Source organism: Doryrhamphus excisus, chromosome 13 (assembly GCF_030265055.1).
Source record: "Doryrhamphus excisus isolate RoL2022-K1 chromosome 13, RoL_Dexc_1.0, whole genome shotgun sequence".
NCBI classification, from domain to species: domain Eukaryota; kingdom Metazoa; phylum Chordata; class Actinopteri; order Syngnathiformes; family Syngnathidae; genus Doryrhamphus; species Doryrhamphus excisus.
This window is the reverse complement of record NC_080478.1, coordinates 19,486,856-19,505,923: the sequence shown is the minus strand read 5'-3', so window position 1 is coordinate 19,505,923 and position 19,068 is coordinate 19,486,856. Positions and strand designations below refer to the sequence as shown.

General features: G+C 40.6%; 1 protein-coding gene and 1 long non-coding RNA gene across 3 annotated transcripts in view; one reads left to right on the top strand and one right to left on the bottom strand.

The window, feature by feature from the left end:
- Positions 1–832: 832 nt before the first annotated feature.
- Positions 833–10,683, top strand: LOC131140161 (uncharacterized). The gene is made up of 4 exons (XR_009132366.1): positions 833–1,081; positions 9,890–10,065; positions 10,181–10,295; positions 10,390–10,683. It is a non-coding gene; the product is annotated as an uncharacterized LOC131140161 (long non-coding RNA).
- LOC131140159 (gamma-2-syntrophin-like) overlaps positions 4,760–19,068 on the bottom strand; it is a 41,636-nt gene continuing 27,327 nt past the window's right edge. The window contains exons 12-17 of one of the 2 annotated variants that reach the window (XM_058090329.1): positions 17,963–18,079; positions 17,762–17,833; positions 16,340–16,549; positions 8,547–8,639; positions 5,315–5,425; positions 4,760–5,171 (exon numbers count right to left, since the gene is read on the bottom strand). In XM_058090329.1, the coding sequence (XP_057946312.1) occupies positions 5,055–5,171; positions 5,315–5,425; positions 8,547–8,639; positions 16,340–16,549; positions 17,762–17,833; positions 17,963–18,079 (720 nt within the window). In that variant the 3' untranslated portion in view covers positions 4,760–5,054. The remainder of the gene's footprint in view (positions 5,172–5,314; positions 5,426–8,546; positions 8,640–16,339; positions 16,550–17,761; positions 17,834–17,962; positions 18,080–19,068) is intronic. The other variant, XM_058090330.1, reaches the window with a different exon arrangement.

Genomic DNA, 19,068 nt, shown 5'->3' with positions numbered 1-19,068 from the left:
ATTAGGTAGAAAAAAACATACATAAGTCGCACTGGAGTATAAGTGCCATTTTTTGCAGGTATTTTAAGGTGTCTCTCCTTTGGAAAGACTAAATAAATGTTTATGTCCTTCAAAGTTAAAAAAAATGAGGACACCAAATGACGTCATGAAATATTTAGAAAATGCCGGTGAAGGATGCATGGACCGTTTACTGTGACCACTTTCCTGTCCATGGTATTGTAACATCTGGAGGTGTACTTTTGTATTGACTTCCGCTCCACTCTTAATTGCTACCAGTGCCATGTTTTAGAGGACAAACCGAAGAATAATTGTATTAATGATGTCGGTGTAACGTTGAGTACAGTCTAAAATTGGACCCAGGGAAGCGGAAAGAGAGGCGGAATTGACAGCAACCGTCTTGAACTCACAGCTCATGCAGAATCCAGCCTGGAGGCAAACACACAACAAATCAGGTAATTACAGTAGATTGGAACAATAAAAGCTGCTGGGAATTAATGAGGCACAGTGAAAAAAAACTCACCGAAACTTACAGATTGATACTTACAAGAGGAACAACGAGAAAGGCAGTTAGCATCAGGAATCAGTGGGAGAATGTAATTAATATTAGCATCAAAACATGTTATCGGAAAACAGTACAGTAGTCCCACACAAATGCAAGTCATGTCCGTCATGGTGAGACAAGCACCAGACTTGAACGCCGGAACAACAGGCTTTTATTGCAAGTTTAATTTATCTCTTGCCAGTCACACCATAATAATAATCATCATAGTAACACAAGCAAACCTAATGTCATTTCATTTCTCTTTTAAAACATATCGAAATACATAGAAATTAAATATTATATTACAGTAAATATTATTTAATTCCAATACTCTAACGATTTCCATAGTTTTTTAATGTTTAATGTGATTTCCGATTTGTCCTACTTTTTCGACGGTCACTGAACGCACCGACGTACCGGTCTCCAATGCAAAGAGGGCTGTATGGATGTATTTTAGGATGTTTTTGGATGTATTTCGCCCCTTTTTCTTTCACTTTATACTTGCTCCCGAATGCTGATACTATGTGGGAATACATTAAGGTAAGATTTGATGACTTTTAGTGCTAATGTTCATCATTGTGGTAGTTCGATGCTAAATCGCTAATGCTAGCTAAAACACTGGAGTTAGCCACTGTCATCTCATTCACAGCCCGTCAATAGCAGCCGGAAGTGCAGTTTAGCTAGCAGTTCAATACAAAAATCATCAGATAGATGTAAAAATGTGAAAAACATTGGTTAGTTTGGCCACTTTTATGCCAAGTTAGCACTTATATGACAATAAAAAACAATACCTGCACCGCTCCGGTCTCTGGCAGGCCATGTAATCCGTGATAAGTCAAACACAGCGACAGTAGATACAAATAACTTTGGTTATCACTACAAGAGCCATTTACCATGGCTTTGAAGATAACTTTACCAATCTAAATACTATTTATCTATATATCTAAATACTATTTTACTATCCATTTCCCATCAATATTTGTTCTAGCTTGTAGCTACAGAGTTACTGTGCTTCAACCAAACTACGGTGGCGGCCGAGGGTCAAACTTGTGTGTTAATCTCGCATGAAAAAATGAAAAAAAAAAATAAAAATACTATGAACATAGTAAATCACAAACAGAAAGAGAAATACAGGAGCCATTTGAGGTGGATTGAAGTAGTCTGGGCTTCCCTTACCTGATCTCGGATCAGCCGAAGATGATGGATGGATATTAGAGCCATTATTATACCTACTGTATCATTCTGTAGTAATGACTTCAATGAAAATGGTGCATAAATTCTTGTTAAAGTATTGTCAGAAGCCTTCAAGTCATGTTTGAACATTCATGTTGGAGGCTTTTGACTTCAAGGACCCAGACAGAAAAAAAAAAAAATTGCAGAGCCGTAATAAGCAATTTATTTCCCCGTGCCTCTATTCTTTTCTAGCCTACTTTTGATGCCGGATTTCTAAGAACTGTAAATGGCTGTCCTATTTCGACAATCCAAATAGCATTTTTGGATTAAATGTTAAATTGTTGTCTGCCTTGGAGTGTTTCATATGTCAATAGCCACGTTTACATGAGGAGTTTTTCCTCTTTCTGAATGGAATCTTTCCAAAAACAATAGTATACATGGAAAGGAATATTCCAATCTCTTGTCTACATGCGCCGCTATAATCAAGCAGAATAATCAATGGGGCATGCCCAGTAAAACGTAAACATCAACATCACTCAATGAAATGAAATCATTCATTCATTTTCTACCGCTTATCCTCACGAGGGTCGCCAGAGCCTATCCCAGCTGTCTTCTTGGGGCGAGAGGCGGGGTACACCCTGGACTGGTGGCCAGCCAATCACAGGGCACATATAGACAAACAACCATTCACACTCACATTCATACCTATGGACAATTTGGAGTGGCTAATTAACCTAGCATGTTTTTTGGAATGTGGGAGGAAACCGGAGTACCCGGAGAAAACCCACGCAAACGAGGGTGGGGTCTTATATACCGTATTTTCTGGACTATAAGTCGCTCCGGAGTATAAGTCGCACAAAAATGCATAATTAGGTAGAAAAAAACATGCATAAGTCGCATTTTTTGCGGGTAATTTATTTTACAAACTCATTCATTCATTCATTCATTTTTTACCGCTTTTCCTCACAAGGGACGCAGGGGGGTGCTGGAGCCTATCCCAGCTGTCTTCTTGGGGCGAGAGGCGGGGTCCACGCTGGACTGTTGGCCAGCCAATCACAGGGCACATATAGACAAACAACCATTCACACTCACATTCATACCTATGGACAATTTGGAGTCGCTAATTAACCTAGCATGTTTTTGGAATGTGGGAGGAAACTGGAGTACCCGGAGAAAACCGGAGAAAATATACAAACTCCACACAGAGATGGCCGAGGGTGGAATTGAACCCTGGTCTCCTAGCTGTGAGGTCTGCGCGCAAGCCACTCGACCACCGTAATATTTTATAATTAAACTCAGGACATTCCATTCCATTCCATTTTCCTCCGCTTATCCGGGTCTGGGTCGCCAAGAAGGAACATGAATGAGAACCGTACCAGGCCACGCCTCATGTAGCCATTTTCCGTGTGCGTAAAACAAACTCTTGAAGTTTCCCTGGACACTCAGGCTCCAGTGAAGTCACTCGAAACCGTCACAGCCCACTCAGCGTACTTGACATTCACACTTGACTTGCAGCAAATGTGACGCCATGACGGCGTCGTCTCGGTCCTCACCTCACGTTTTACGTTACTAAACGTTCACGGTTCATCGGCTGTATCATGTGATTGTGTTTGACCACTGCATGAACGATGGGGCCGTGTCTGACTTCCACTGAAAAGGTACAATTCAGGTGGCGAATGCAATAGCGCTCGTTGGAGATCTTTTAGCCTTCCGGCGACATCAACAAAATTCCTTCTGAGTAGGCGTCTCGAAAACCGCAATCCCAAGTGTCAGGTGTTAAATCTTGCCAAGACTGGGAAAAACCAAATGATGTGACCCTCCCTGTAGCTGGGGTATCAACAGACCAATGAGGTGACTATTTAAAAATGAACGACTCGTTCATGACTTGCACATCTCTACCGTCCAGTGTACGAGGGGAAAATGAGTGATTGGCAGGTACTGATAAGAAAAATGATGGTAAAAATGACAACAACGAAATATTTTTTATACTGAAATTCAAGGGAATAGGCAGGGCTTGCTCATTAAAAGGGACCTATTATACTCATTTTCAACCCTTTGTATTGAGTTGTGGACTCCTATAGAGCAGCTACATACAATAACATTTTTAGATTTTCCAGAATCTGCACCTATTCAGCTGTATTTTTCTTTGATTTGCGCTTCCTGACAAAACGGTCTGTTTTAATTTATTCCACCCACGACCCGTTTTCCAGGGGGGGCATACCCGAAGTGCTTCCTAACTATACCATATAAGGACGTCCGCCCCTCTGTGACATCACAAAGGGACAGTTTTACCACGCCTTCTGAAACTGAGCGTTTTGAGCCATCCCAAACTTTTTTCAGGGCTCACTTCCAAATGTAGAAACCTCATTATCTGAAACGTTGGCATCATTTAACACGATAACTCAACATTCTAAGGTCAGAAAAGTGGAAAAAGCATAATACAGTAAACCTCGGATATATCGGATTCGGATATATCGGAAATTCGCTCACAACGGACAGATAAAAAAGAAGCGATTTTTCTGTAATGCATTTCCAATAAAAATTCATTGCATATATCGGATTTTTTTATAACGGATTTCGCCTATTTCGGACAAAATCTCCAGTCCCGTTCCAATGCATTTACGTTAAATTTCCCTCGCATATATCGGATATATCGCCGCATCGTGGCGCTCCGATTCGCCGAATCGTGACAGGCCGCTATACGACGTCATTTGCAGCGTTTGCAGCGTTGCCTGCGCGTCCAGGTACATTGGAAACATAGTCAAGGAAGTGCCTTTTTTATAACGGATAAAATCCCATTTACGCATATACCGGATATAATTCCGATATATGCGTAAATGGACATTTTCGGGTATACGCATATAACGGATTTCGCTTATATCGGACAAAACCAGTGGGAACAATTGAATCCGATATATCCGAGGTTTACTGTATAGGTCCCTTTTTGGCAGCTTCATCTTTGGTCCTATATTTGATCAGGAAATTTATTTTTTTTTAAGAAAAATGAAATTAAAAAAAATAAAATTCAATGGACGAAAACAATAGTCTATTTCATGAGGAATTTATTGCAATACACAATAAAAGACACATAACATTAAAAAAAATATTTGAAACTGCATTGGAATAGGCTTGTTACAAATCAGCAAATACATAAGTTCAATTGATAAGATTAATTCAGATTAATTAAAAGATTAATTAGGAGTCTTTAGAAGATAAAACCACAATAACAAAAAAAAAAAAAACTAAATTACATGACAAAATATTTTCCTCCCATTAGAAATTGGTTAATAAAATCCAGCTTATTTCCTGCAAACGTCCACGTACGTACGTGTGTGTTGGTTTAATTCCCACACAAGCGGTGAGAGCACAGAAAGACAGGGTCCATGGAGGCCACTTTTGAAGCAATGAAAGCATGTATACAGTGGAGGACTGCGGTTAGATGAACAAACTCTAGTTCCTGTAAACAAGTCAAGGACAAAAGCACCGTCAGTTGCTACACAAAATCGATTTGACCTCCGAATTTAAGCTGGAATAGACGCAGATGATTCAGAGCGACTAAAGGTTAGAATCCATGCACACGTATGGAAATCATGCTGATACCTTCATGTCTATTTGCTTGCTTTCTGCATTCTTGAAAAGAAGTTTTACCCTGGTTTTGCCATCATCAGAGGAGCCTTTAAGTTGAGAGAACTTATATCGCCACAGTAGCATCTGCGAGAGAACCACACAATAACGAAAACACGGAACACACCAACTCTTTCTTCTTAAAAATCACAATTATTCACATTTGCGGATGTGGTCAACATTCAAACAGCTAAAGAAAACAATAACGTGCTACCCAAAAAAGTTACATAATTCCGCTAAACAAGGGAAGAAGCAGAATGACCTTGGGGAAATTTAACTTCACCAAACACTTAAAAAAAAAACCTTCAGTATCTGGAATCAAATTATGGAATGGATTGAGCAAAGAACTCAAATAATGAACTAAAACGAGCCATTTCAAAAACAAAACAAGGAGCTGATGTTTACAAAGTAGAAGGAAGAAGAGTCCTGAAACATATGAACCATACATACAATGATATCTGTGTGTATACTACTTACTACTTCAAGTATTACACAGTATTACACAGTCTGTACTCACTCAACAAAAAACTATGTTTCTATGTTAACTATTAACCTTTCATTCCCAATTATTAGAGATGTCTGATAATTATCTGCCCGATATCAACATAAAAATGCGATATCGGTTGATATCGGTATCAGATTTTTTTCACCCCAATCATGAAAATCCATATTTCAAAAAATGCTGTATACAACACATATGTGTTCATTCCATCATAGGAGATATATCATGTTACACATATTGGTATTGGTATCGATCGATATCGGTATCAGATTTTTTTCCCGATCATGAAAACCGATACTAAAATGCTGTATACAACACATATGTGTTCATTCCATCACAGGAGATATATCATGTTACACATATTGGTATTGGTATGGATCGATATCGGTATCAGATTTCCCCCCCCCAATCATGAAAATCCATATTTAAAAAAAATGCTGTATACAACACATGTGTTCATTCCATCACAGGAGATATATCATGTTACACATATTGGTATCGGTATCGATTGATATCGGTATCAGATTTTTTCCCAATCATGGACCGATATTAAAAAATGCTATATACAACACATATGTGTTTATTCCACCGCAGGACATATGTCATGTTACACATATTGATATCGGTTGATATCGGTATCAGATTTTTTTCACCCCAATCATGAAAATCCATATTTAAAAAAATGCTGTATACAACACATATGTGTTCATTCCATCATAGGAGATATATCATGTTACACATATTGGTATCGATCGATATTGGTATCAGATTTTTTTCCCGATCATGAAAACCGATACTAAAATGCTGTATACAACACATATGTGTTCATTCCATCACAGGCGATATATCATGTTACACATATTGGTATCGGTATCGATCGATATCGGTATCAGATTTTTTTTTCCCGATCATGAAAACCGATACTAAAATGCTGTATACAACACATATGTGTTCATTCCATCACAGGAGATATATCATGTTACACATATTGGTATCGGTATCGATTGATATCGGTATCAGATTTTTTTCCCCCAATCATGAAAATCCAAAAAAAAATGCTGTATACAACACATGTGTTCATTCCATCACAGGAGATATATCATGTTACACATATTGGTATCGGTATCGATTGATATCGGTATCAGATTTTTTTCCCCCCAATCATGAAAATCCATATTTAAAAAAATGCTGTATACAACACATATGTGTTCATTCCATCATAGGAGATATATCATGTTACACATATTGGTATTGGTATCGATCGATATTGGTATCAGATTTTTTTCCCGATCATGAAAACCGATACTAAAATGCTGTATACAACACATATGTGTTCATTCCATCACAGGCGATATATCATGTTACACATATTGGTATCGGTATCGATCGATATCGATATCAGATTATTTTTTTCCCGATCGTGGACCGATATTTTAAAAATGCTGTATACAACACATATTTGTTCATTCCACCACAGGAGATAGTATGTCATGTTACACATATTGGTATCAGTTGAAATCGATATCAGAATTTTTTTCCAATCATGGACCGATATTTTAAAAAATGCAGTATACAACACATATGTGTTCATTCCATCACAGGAGATATATCATGTTACACATATTGGTATCAGTATCGATTGATATCGGTATCAGATTTTTTTCCCCCCATCATGAAAATCCATATTTAAAAAAATACTTTATACAACACATATGTGTTCATTCCATCATAGGAGATATATCATGTTACACATATTGGTATTGGTATCGATTGATATCGGTATCAGATTTTTCCCCCCCATCATGAAAATCCATATTTTAAAAAAATACTTTATACAACACGTGTTCATTCCATCACAGGAGATATATCATGTTACACATATTGGTATCGGCATCGATTGATATCGATATCAGATTATTTTTTTCCCGATCGTGGACCGATATTTTAAAAATGCTGTATACAACACATATGTTTATTCCACCGCAGGACATATGTATGTCATGTTACACATATTGGTATCGGTTGATATCGGTATCAGATTTTTTTTCCCCCAATCATGAAAATCCATATTTAAAAAATCCTGTATATAAAACATATGTGTTCATTCCACCAAAGGAGATATATCATGTTACACATATTGGTATCGGTATCGGTTGATATCAGGATCAGAAATTGAGATATCAGCATATCGGTTTGCAGCACAAAAGCCAAAATCGGATATCCCAACTAATTATTCTATATGGGGTTGTCTACTGATTAAACATTTTTATCAGATTAATCACCATTTTTAAATGGTGATTAATCCCAATCAGTCACCATTTGCAGCCATGTCTGAAATATGTCTATTTTTTCTGTATTTCAGCAACAGAAATATAAATGCCAGGGTGGGATTATACAGTGGTTTGGCCTCCTTCCTGATTTATTATTTTGTACACTTAAATGTTTATTAATGGCCTACAATATTTTTTTTTTTTACATAGTGTCATGTAGGTTTGGGATTTTTTTCTCCCTCAATAACAAGTTTCATTGAAAAACTGCATTTTGTGTTAAGTAGTGATGCCATTGACTGATGTTTAAATTGTTTTGATAATCTGATATTAGCTTTAAGTGAATCCGGACGGTGGCAGATGCTTTTCCAAACGACACATCAAAACTATGTTTGTGTTAAAAAACAGAAAACGGAAGCCGGAATAAATCCATACTTACATTTGAGGATCCATCCGAGCAAGTGAAGCCTGAATCAAAGTCGATGGTGAAGCACAGTGTCGTCCCATGGTTGCTGCACATGTAGCTTTTAGTCTGATGATTAAAAATAATATGAGTCAGTCAGGGAAATAAAATAAACCGTTCCGTTGCAATGGTTAGACTCGACATCTGAATAGGACCAAAAAAAAAAGAGTGCAAAATAGCCTAAATGTTAACAATTTGAAAAACATTTGGAAAACCCAGAAAGTCTTACGGGAAGTGGTGGGGTACTTTTTGCATAATAACACAAACAAACACCAACTAAAAGGGGTAAATACATATTCCATGGGCAGAATTCCAAGATTTTCTACAGTATGTTAATACTCCGGATCAAAATTTTCAAGAGCAGTTGAAAAATTAAATAATTTAAAATTTGCCCTGTTGAGACTTAAGTAGGTTCTAAGCGATGAGGCCTGCACGCTAACCACTCAACCGTCGTGCAACCAACCTGGTGAAAGAGTTCCCCGGTGGGTTTCATACAATTAGCCATCACTCTGCACAGTAAATCTCCAAGAGACATTGTGCAAATATTTGTGAGGGAGATGAGTCCGTTGGCCTCACAGCTAGGAGACCCAAGTTCGATTCCGACTCGAATCCGGTTTCCTCCCACATTCCAAAAACATGCTAGGTTAATTAGCGACTCCAAATTGTCCATAGGTATGAATGTGAGTGTGAATGGTTGTTTGTCTAGTATATGTGCCCTGTGGTTGGCTGCTGGGATAGGCTCCAGCACCCCCACAACCCTTGTGAGGATAAGCTGTAGAAAATGAATGAATGAATGACTACGATTGGCTGGCGACCAAAGACAGCTGGGATAGGCTCCAGCATACCCTTGACCAAAGTGACGGTGGACAGCATAGAAAATACATGGATAGATGAATGGGTGCCATTGAAATGATCTTCTCCAATTGTGTGAGTGTGCATGGTGTGCGGCATGAAGACATGAAATAAGGCCATTAAAGAGCAATGAGAGCTTATCTTCTGCGTCAAAATGAAAATAACGATTCTCAAATGTTTAGGTGGGTCCTTTGATGAGGAGATCAGGAAGACCTGGGTTCGATTCCCTGTGTGGAGTTTGCATGTTGTCCCTGTTTTCTCCGGGTACTCCGGTTTCCTCCCACATTCCAAAAACATGCTAGGTTAATTAGCGACTCCAAATTGTCCATAGGTATGAATGTGAGTGTGAATGGTTGTTTGTCTATATGTGCCCTGTGATTCACCCAAAGACTGAATGAATGAATGAATGAATGAATGAACTCTTACTAAATGTTAACCTGGGATATGCGCTTTGTTTGCCACGGTAGGAAAGGTCATCTCACAGAGGCAGGATGTTCCAAATGATTGGATACTCCCTTTTCCTCACTAAGTGACTGCGACGTAAACCTCAGAAGACATGTCAATCAGATGGTCCTGTTCTTCCCGGAGCTGTCACCCTGTATGGATCCCTCAGCCAGTCATACCGGGAGCTGTCACCCCAAAAGTAAGATACGAAGAATCCATTTAGTGATGAGAAGTGCTGCTTCAGGCTTGGAATCGCCGTTGCCACATCACGGTCATTAAGTCCAGCAAACTAACTGATGTATTTCTCCGATCAGGTCGCTTGACTCCGCATTTACAAGTGCTGAGTCCGTCTGTGAGGTCCGGAAGGCGACCGATTCGGGATTAAAGATATGGATCTTGCTCATTGAGCTTTCCAAATACACCACTGAGGTAGGGCACTTTCAGCAATCTGTTATCTGTTTCATCAATCAATTCACTTCCAATCTGTAACTGATGCAAGAGCTTCCCCGTGTATTTGACACAGTGGGTCCATCCACTTCACATTTGGTTCCTTGTCAACGCCATGTTCCCCATCACTGCAAACACGGACCCAGTTCGGGCGCTTACGTCAGTGTGCTCATTCAGGTAAGAATCCCGAAGCTTGACAGGTCATCAAGCTGTTGTTCTTCAACATTGACCCCGACAACCGACGGTAAAACGGACATATAGTATACGTATATATAGAATGCGGACATAGTATGGAATTAACGGTCCCTATTGCTGTCAGTGGCCTCGTCCATTTGTGAAGCAAAACTGTTTTTGATTCACAAAATTTCAAATTTCCAAGTCAAAATTTTTTTCAAAATTTTTCAGTCAAAACGTTTTTCAAAATGTTTGACTCGCGGGCCACATTGATTTAACAAAATTGACAAGGGGCTAAGACTATATATTTTACACCTAACAGTCCACCTAGAATTATTGTATCTGTAAAAGTGCTTGTGTCCCTTTTTTTCAAATTTCAAATTTTCGAGTCAAAATTAAAAAAAAAAATTTTCAGTCCAAATTTTTTTTCAAATTTTTTCTGTCAAATTTTTTTTCAAAAGGTTTGACTCGCAGGCCGCATTGATTTAACAAAATTGACAAATTTTCAAGTCATTTTTTTTTTCTAAATTTTTCAGTCAAAATTTTTTTTCTAAATTTTTCAGTCAAAATTTTTCCAAAAGTTTTGAAAACCGCATTGATTTAACAAAATTGACAAGGGGCTAGACTATATATTTTACACCTAACAGTCCACCTAGAATTATTCTATCTGTAAAAGTGCTTGTGTCCCTTTTTTTCAGGAGCACTTTGTAAACAGCAGACCATATACCAAATAACCAAATTGATAAAACAGCTACTTAAACCGTCAAAAGGTTGGCTCAAGCCATGATGCCAGGTTGTATGTTAAATTTCAATGAAATACTTTGGAAAACAACGAGCGGGCCGTAATCAAACACTTGGCGGTGCCAGATGTGGCCCCCGGGCCACAGTTTGCCCACCCCTGGCATAAAGAAATGGCTCTTTTTTTAGGGAGATGAGCCAAAATGTCCATTACTGCTCCGTACAATTGTACAACACCACATTGAGCACTGAATCATTCGTCAACATTGCCGCCATATTGGATGTGGCAGGAGAGAAAACAGGATCGGACCAACTTAACTTACTTAGTGTGACTTTTGATCGTGTTTAGCCATTCAAATATTATTTTACCAATGAAACTGACTAATATTATGAAGTCCTCCACATAATACTGTTGATGTTGACTCTTTGGTCCAATTCCTTGCATTAGTTTACGGTGCAGATCTGCCACATCAAATATGGCAGACAATCTTGACTCATTCCCATTTCTGAACCTCCTTAAGACCAAACAGCGCAAAATGTAAATGGTTTTAAAATGTACACCAGAAGTGTATATCTATGTAGTGTTCCTGTGTACTTCTACTCGGTCGAACAGTAGCCTATTGATTATTAGGAGCATTGCTGCCACCTAGCTGGAGGCTTGTGTATTACTCAAGCATGAACAAAGACACTAATACTGACCCCCCCACAGTCTTCTTCCTCACAAATTCATTATCAGCTTCACAGCAAATCCCAAATGACATGCAGTACACTCATAAATATATGCAAACTTTTAGAACAGTTTTCAAGTTTCTTGGAGTGGGATAAAACGAGTCGGAATAATATAATACAATGAAGAATAGAAGATGAAATCCCTTTTTAGAAGTTTTAAGTATTCTGTTTTTCTTCACAGCACATAACTATGAAGGCTTTATCCCACTAGAGTCTTTCTGTCCCATACAAGTTCATTCCAGTGTTAATATCACACACTTAGTCGGAATACTGGGAAAATACTCAAGAGTGTTTTTCCGACAGTTCCCGAGTCATTTTTGCGTGCAGTGAAAATGACATTGGACGCGACAAGACATGGCGGTGTGGGGGTTCTTGACGCGAGTACAGCCATTTTGTAAAACAATGTGTGTTTGTGTGCAAGTGAGTTAAGTGAAGCTGCTAAAGAGTTACCTAATAGCCCTGAATGCACCATTTCACTAATATACCGCTATCATGACCGTGTCAGATTGACACAACCTGAGCGTTAGACCCCCGCTTGAGCATTGCAAAGGGAACCACAACAAAGAGGCTGAAGAGCCACATGCGGCTATGGAGCCGTGGGTTGCTGACCCCTGTTTTTTTCATTTTCATTCATTTTCTACCACTTTTCCTCACGAGGGTCGCGGGGGTGCTGGAGCCGATCCCAGCTGTCTTCAGGCAAGAGGCAGGGTACACCCTGGACTGGTGGCCAGCCAATCACAGGGCACATATACGTAGACAAACAACCATTCACACTCACATTCATACCTATGGACAATTTGGAGTGGCTAATTAACCTAGCATGTTTTTGGAATGTGGGAGGAAACCGGAGTACCCGGAGAAAACCCACGCATGCACGGGGAGAACATGCAAACTCCACACAGAGATGGCCGAGGGTGGAATTGAACACGGGTCTTCTAGCTGTGAGGCCTGCTAACCACTCGATCGCCGTGCAGCTGGTATTTTTTTTACATATATTCACCATTTTCGATGACACCTATCTTTACTAGGGTCACAAGGGTATGCTGGAGCCTATCCCAGCTGTCTTGGGGCGAGAGGCGGGGTACACCCTGGACTGGTGGCCAGCCAATCACAGGGCACATATAGACAAACAACCATTCACACTCACATTCATACCTATGGACAATTTGGAGTCGCTAATTAACCTAGCATGTTTTTGGAATGTGGGAGGAAACCGTAGAAAACTCCACACAGAGATGGCCGAGGGTGGAATTGAACACGGGTCTCCTAGCTGTGAGGTCTGCTAACCACTTGACCACCGTGCAGCTGGTATTTTTTTACATTATATTCACAAATATACACAGTCAATAATTTTCGATGACACCTATCTTCACTAGGGTCACAAGGGTATGCTGGAGCCTATCCCAGCTGTCTTCAGGCAAGAGTATACCCTGGACTGGTGGCCAGCCAATCACAGGGCACATATAGACAAACAACCATTCACACTCACATTCATACCTATGGACAATTTGGAGTCGCTAATTAACCTAGCATGTTTTTGGAATGTGGGAGAAAACATGCAAACTCCACACTGAGATGACCGAGGGTGGAATTGAACCCTGGTCTCCTAGCTGTGAGGTCTGCGCGCTAACCACTCGACCACCCCCCCTCCACAAACTTAATTCATGCGGCATAGTAGCTTAACTTACCAAAGCTAAGATGTCAATGTTTTGACCGACATTTTAGCATCTTTAATGGCTTTATTTTGTTTTTAGTTTCCTTTAGTTTGTGTGTATGCAGCATCCATGCTTAAGTTATCGCATTATAAATCCGCAGGCATCTATTTCAATGTTGTGCATATAATAAAAAAAAAGGCTTTTTGTGTTAATGTCACTTAATCTACTGCCTGGCTCTAAAAGCTACAATAATAGTAAATGGTAAAGTGATGCATTCAAGGTGACATTGGTGTACATTCCGTGTTTACAACGTAACAATTCAACATGTCAATCCTAGCCCGATATCGGTCATTAATTAGGGACGTCTGATATTGGCTTTTTTTTTGTCAGCAGAATCCACAAAGGTGCAGTTTTCCTATAAAGTACAGCTAACGGTGTTTTTGGTAACTTTTATTGTATACAGATATTAGCGCATTTTATATAACAAGCTATTTTTCATGACGAAAAAAAAAACTATTTTTATCTATATTTCAGTTATTCCAAAAGTAAAATGGAGCAATGTACCCTAACTTAACATGAGTATTTTTCCTTGCTCAATACGCCGATGACGTGGGAAACGGTGAGGGGGGGGGGAGAGGGGGGGCACTTTTGGTGGGAAACAACACGCCGAGCACTGATTTGTGGATACACTTGAAATATGATCCATGTGAAAGAAAATCAGAATTCATTGTACAGAGAAGACGGCGCTAAACGTGGCTGCAATCTCCAGCAAGCAGCACATGGAAGCTAATCACGCTGATATTCCTTCCAAGGTCATTTATCACGATTTGTGTTAACGTATTAATATGCAGTACATGCAATGATACTCGACAATTGGCTTGTGATAAATTTCACAGTAAGCCTAAAAGCAGGGGTCACCAACTCACATACGTATCAATGTTAATTATTTTCCACAATAATGGTAACAAAAACATATTTTTTAACAAGAAACATTCATTTATGTGCTCACATATTTGAAAGTCAGAGAGATATACATATAGACAAACAACCATTCACACTCACATTCATACCTATGGACAATTTGGAGTCGCTAATTAACCTAGCATGTTTTTTTTTTGAATGTGGGAGGAAACCGGAGTACCCGGAGAAAACCCACGCATGCACGGGATGGAACGTGCAAACTCCACACAGAGATAGCCGAGGGTGGAATTGAACTCGGGGTCTCTTAGCTGTGAGGTCTGCGCGCTAACCACTAGACCGCCGTGCCGCAAAAGGCAAAACAACAAAAAGCACCTTGGTTAAAGCTTGGTTAATGAAAAGCAGGTTTGCCAGCCTCTGCTGGGTCCCCTCCAGCCACATCCGCTGCCTTCTGAAGTGCAGATCCCAGCCATTTAACAGCGTTCCGTGGAACATGGAAGCACAGGAACAATCTGGCGTCTAAAAGAACCACTAACTAAAAGACTGGACGTGTGCTTATGGCACCAAAATTGAAAAGGATAACACTAGAATGGAGTCACCCCAAAAATCAGGCACAATATGGAAGATAAAGTAAATAATATTCCGAACACTTGCTCAAAATATCCCGCCATTTTGTTGGAGATTTACATTTTTAAAGCCCCATCAATCAATCAAACTTTATTTGTAGAGCACTTCTCATACAGTTCAGGAATGCACGCAGCCCGCGGGCCACTAGTTTGAGGCAAACTCCACACAGAGATGGCCGAGGATGGAATTGAACCCTGGTCTCCTAGCTGTGAGGTCTGCGCACTAAACACTCGACCACCGTGCCGCCCTGATTCAAAATTTAAAGCACAAAATAACAATAATAATTTGTGACCAGTGCTATTTTTTAGAAGATGCCTCACGGGCGCCTTAAGTGGTCCACTTGGGCACAGCGTCAGTGACCCCTGGGCTAAAGAGACTAAAACTACCACATGTAGAACTTCTGTGTACTTTGTGAATACCTTATACTGGTACTGTTTCTTAAAGTGAAACCTTGATACCGGGTACTAGTGGTGGGCAAAACCGTTCATTTCAGTGAATCGAATCATTCAGTAAAAAGATCCGTTGGTTTCGTGAATTCCGGTCATTTCGGTCAATTGGTCGTTAGCCTGTGATCACGCTGCAGTCGTTGTAATATAAAATCATAGTAGGAATAACAAAAAATATAAGGTTTTTAATGTTTTTTACGATCTCGAGGTGTATCAAAAACAATAATAAAAACAGTGATGTGTCAGTCATGAATGAACGGCTGACGAGTGTCTGTCAAATTGACTGACACACCGCTATTACCTGTCTTATCCTACCGTAGCGCCTCGCTCTGTGGGTGGGTGGGGTTAGCTTACTGAAATACCGGGTCAATTTCTCGGTCTCGGTCTTTCAGTCAGAAGGACCGACCGGGTCAATATCTCTTTCTGACTGGAAAGACCGAAAAGGACCGAGACTTCGGACCGGGATTGACCGGGTTGTGCGCCGATAGGATAAGACCGGTAAGCACGCAGATAGTCCCGCCCCGTAAAAGGAACGGTGAACTGACTCTCCAGCCAATCAAAAAAAAAGCATTTGCAACTGAACAGACTGAACGGGTATTTTAGGGTCGGTGACCTCGTTCATTGCTTTCACAAAAAAGAACTAGTTCTCTTAACCCGTTCGTTCATGACCGACACACCACTACCGGGTACCGTTTTAGCACCGACAGTTCCGATTTGAGACAGGAGTAAAAACCCTCACCCTCATCCGCTGTACTTCCAAGAAGACAGCTCTTTGGAAGGACTTCTCCCACACAGACAAGTCGGAGGACAGCTCCACTCTGAAGGTGTGGCTCCGTCCGTGGCTGATGAGAATGCTGAAGCTCAGAGAGTCGGTGTCCTGCTGGTCGGGTGGATGCTCCAAGCCCAAGTACAGCCTTGCCTGAAGCCAGCAGTCCTCTGTCAACCACAGCTGAAAAGCACAAAATGTCAATCATTCAGGGTTGATACCCGGCAGGAAAAGGAAAGGAAACATTTTTCAAATTCGGTTGCACGGCGGATGAGTGGTTAGCACTCAGGCCTCACAGCTTCAATTCCACCCTCAGCCATCTCTGTGTGGAGTTTGCATGTTCTCCTCGTCATTCCCCGTTTCCTCCCACATTCCAAAAACATGCTAGGTTAATTAGCGACTCCAAAAGACAGCTGGGATAGGCTCCAGCATATATGTGACATAGAAAAATGGACGGATGGATTCGTTTACATCGGCAAAAACTATTTGAAATATTCATGTTTATTATCGTGGCTGCACGGAGGACTCACAACTAGGAAACCCGAGTTCAATTCCACCCTCGGTCATCTCTGTGTGGATTTTGCATGTTCCTCCCACATTCCAAAAACATGCTAGGTTAATTAGCGACTCCAAATTGTCCATAGGTATGAATGTGAGTGTGAATGGTTGTTTGTCTATATGTGCCCTGTGATTGGCTGGCCACCAGTCCAGGGTGTACCCCGCCTCTCGCTTGAAGACAGCTGGGATAGGCTCCAGCACGCCTTTAACCCTTGTGAGGATAAGCGGTACAAAATGAATAAATAAATGTTTACAATCGGGCTGAGTGATTAGCGTGCAGGCGTCACAGCTAGGAGACCCGAGTTCAATTCCACCCTCAGCCATATCTGTGTGGAGTTTGTATGTTCTCCCAGTGCATGCGTGGGTTTTCTCTAGAAAATGAATGAACATTATTCCAACAGTAAAATATGGTGGTGGTAGTGTGATGGTCTGGGACTGTTTTGCTGCATCAGGACCTGGAAGACTCACTGTGATAAATGGAACCATGAATTATATTTAATATGCAAATATGGGCTGCACGGTGGACGAGTGATCTCGCCGTGCATGCGTGGGTTTTTTTCTCCGGGTACTCCGGTTTCCTCCCACATTCCAAAAACATGCTAGGTTAATTAGCGACTCCAAATTGTCCATAGGTATGAATGTGAGTGTGAATGGTTGTTTGTCTATATGTGCCCTGTGATTGGCTGGCCACCAGTCCAGGTAGAAAATGAGTAAATTTTTCAAGTTGCTGAAACTACACTTTCTGTCCCAGGAGTAAACCTACCATACGTTCACCAAGTATCCCAATAAACAACATTTAACCAACGGGTTCATTTCCAGCCTTGTCCAGCACCTTACCTTGTGAACCTTGAATAGGACCTCATAGAGGTTATATGATGTTTCCGCTTGTCCCCAGTCAGCAGCACTGAGCTGAAAACAAACAAAGAAAGATCCTTTAACCACGCATGGTCACATAAGCGATGACACCTAATTGAAGCAAAGTGCACTGACTGATGAAATAGGGTTAAAGATCTAACGGAGGACCCAACCATTGATTACCGGGGGACTTCTGAAGATATGAAAATATGGTCCTCTCATTGCCAGGAACTTAAACGATTGTCCTGGAGAAGCACCCCTCCTGTCTGATCTTTCACAAGCCCAGCCCATGTGAACAATCTGCGGAAGAAGTTGAAGACAATATTTATTTAACATTTTTTGCAACTTAAAAGTCAATGGGGTGACGGTTCTTAGCTCAGGGGGTGGGGGAGCCATGGTACCGCTGTTTAGACTTTAGACAAGGGGTGGGCAAACTACGGCCCGGGGGCCACATCCGGCCCGCCAAGTGTTTGAATACGGCCCGCCTGTTCTTTGCAAAATATTTCATTTAAACTCAACATACAACCTGGCATCACGGCTTGAGCCAACATTTTGATGGTGGAAGTAGCTGTTTTATCAATTTCGTTATTTGATGTCGTCTGTTGTTTACAAAATTCATTCATTCATTCATTTTCTACCACTTATCCTCACTGGGCTCCAAAATGATTGTTTGTCTATATGTATATATACAAAATGCTTCTGAAAAAAGGGACACAAACACATAATAATAAAAATAATAATAATAAAATAATTCATTCATTCATTCATTTTCTACCGCTTTTTCCTCACGAGGGTCGCAGGGGATGCTGGAGCCTATCCCAGCTGTCTATGGGCAAGAGGCGGGGTACATCCTGGACTGGTGGCCAGCCAATCCCAGGGCACATATAGACAAACAACCATTCACACTCACATTCATACCTATGGACAATTTGGAGTGGCTAATTAACCTAGCATGTTTTTGGAATGTGGGAGGAAACTGGAATACCATGATGGGGAGAACATACAAATTCCACACAGAGATGGCCGAGGGTGGAATTGAACTCAGGTTTCCTAGCTGTGTGGCCTGCACGCTAACCACTTAATCACCGTGCAGCATACAGAACTCATTCATTCTTTCATTCATTCGATTTCTAATGCTTATCCTCACGAGGGTCTTTGAACGAGAGGCGGGGTACACCCTGGACTGGTGGCCAGCCAATCACAGGGCACATATAGACAAACAACCATTCACACTCACATTCATACCTATGGACAATTTGGAGTGGCTAATTAACCTAGCATGTTTTTGG